Raw genomic sequence first — 1,841 nt, 5'->3', positions numbered from 1 at the left:
AATCAAATGACATATTGCATTATGCAAATCTACTGCACAAGACCTTTTTAAAGTGTTGAAGAGCAAAGATGTCAGCTTGAGGACTAAGGTGCACCTGACTCACGGTATTTTCAATAACCTCATATGCATGTGAAAGCTGGACAGTGAATAAGGAAGACTGCAGAAGAGCTGATGCACTTGAGTTATGGAGCTGAGGTATATTAACAGTACCATGAACTGCCAAAAGAACGAACAAATCTGCCAGAATACTCCTTAGAAGCCAGGATGGTGAGACTTCATCTCTCATACTTCAGACACGTTATCAGGAGGGACCAGTTCCTGGAGAAGGACATCTTGCTTGGTAAAGTGGCAGGTCAGAGAAAAGGGGGAAGACCCCCAACAAGATGGATTGGCACAATGGCAGCAGCAACAGGCTAAAGTGCAGCAATGATTATGAGGTTGGCACAGGACCAAACAATGTTTCATTGTGTTGTGCACAGAGCCGCTATGAGTTGGTACCGACTCAATGACACCTAACAACAACTTTTCAATTAGCAGTCAAGCACTTCAAGTGTCACCAGACACCTCTGTGTGAACATAGTAGAAAATCTGTCATACTATACCTTTTCTTCTAGCTTTTGTGACAAAAAAAGGATGGCACCATCAAATACTTTTGCTTTGTTGAAAAGTTGACTATGATTGTAAAGCAAAGCGATTCTCAGTCTTCTAGATTCTAAATCTGGAACAAATGTGACATGATACTGGTATAACTGCCAATCTTGGGACAAATCTAAATTAAAGAGATTTGTGACCAATTTCATAGGTATTCCACTAGAACCTGAAAAAGACAAATTAAATTTATTTTTATAAAAATTATACCATAGTAATATTAAGTACACCATTAAAATAGACATTTATTTTCACATGCATAGTTGTTGTTGTTGTTAAGTACTGTGGAGTCAGTTCCGACTCATAGTGACCCTGCACAGGGTTTCCAAGGCTATACATCTTTACAGGAGCAGAAAGTCTCATCTTTCTCCTGCGGAACCACTGGTAGTTTCGAACTGCCGACCTTGAGGTTAGCAGCCCGATTCATAACCACCACGTTACCAGAGCTCTTTACATGCATAGTGGTTCCTGTAAAAACAAGGATTCTTGTTCAGTGACACAAAACAAGCTCTATAAATTGCAGGCTGATAACTTTATGGAATCCTGCAAACATCACTGAGAGTTAAAAGGAGATCTCATAAAATATAAGAGCAGACACGGATAATTTTGTCTGTGTCTAGGGGAAGAGATGTATCCAAAAGCAACAAGCCCAGAACTTCTAGAGCATCGCTTCCAGTGCTGATTCTCTGCAATTCAAATCCATTTAAGAAATATGTTCAGATGTCTTCAAAGAAACTGCCCAGTCCTTACTATGAATGCCATCCCAACCTCTGATTTACATAGATAACCAAAAGTTAACCAGACTCGGAATTCAGAGTTTGTGGGGCCATTGAGGCTGGATATTCCTGAAATAAGCTTTAAACCTTAGACCAAAAATATTTCTTGAAATCTTCTTTAAGCCAAATATTGAATTAGCTTAACTTATAAAATATGTCTGCCTTGAGCACTGTGCTCTTTTAAGAACTATTTATATGGGGTCAAACTGACAAAAGCAACTCAAAAGACTAGATAGCATATTTAGGAGTGGTAATTTTATGTAGCTCTGGTAGTGTAGTGGTTACAAATCGGGCTGTGAACCTTAAGGTCAGCGGTTCGAAACTACCAGTCTCTCCGTGGGAGAAAGATGAGGCTTTCTACTCCCGTAAAGATTTACACCCTCGGAAACCCTGTACAGGGTCGCTATGGGTCGGAAC

General features: G+C 39.9%; 1 protein-coding gene across 1 annotated transcript in view; it reads right to left on the bottom strand.

Moving 5' to 3' along the window:
• PIWIL4 (piwi-like RNA-mediated gene silencing 4) overlaps window positions 1–1,841 on the bottom strand; it is a 59,037-nt gene that overhangs the window by 49,430 nt on the left and 7,766 nt on the right. The window contains exon 4 of the mRNA XM_006833740.1: window positions 603–817. Coding sequence (XP_006833803.1) covers window positions 603–817 — 215 coding nt within the window. The remainder of the gene's footprint in view (window positions 1–602; window positions 818–1,841) is intronic.

This window comes from Chrysochloris asiatica, unplaced genomic scaffold (assembly GCF_000296735.1).
Source record: "Chrysochloris asiatica unplaced genomic scaffold, ChrAsi1.0 scaffold00008, whole genome shotgun sequence".
NCBI classification, from domain to species: Eukaryota; Metazoa; Chordata; class Mammalia; order Afrosoricida; family Chrysochloridae; genus Chrysochloris; species Chrysochloris asiatica.
Note: the sequence above shows the minus strand (reverse complement) of the source record. Positions and strands in the feature narration are given on the sequence as shown.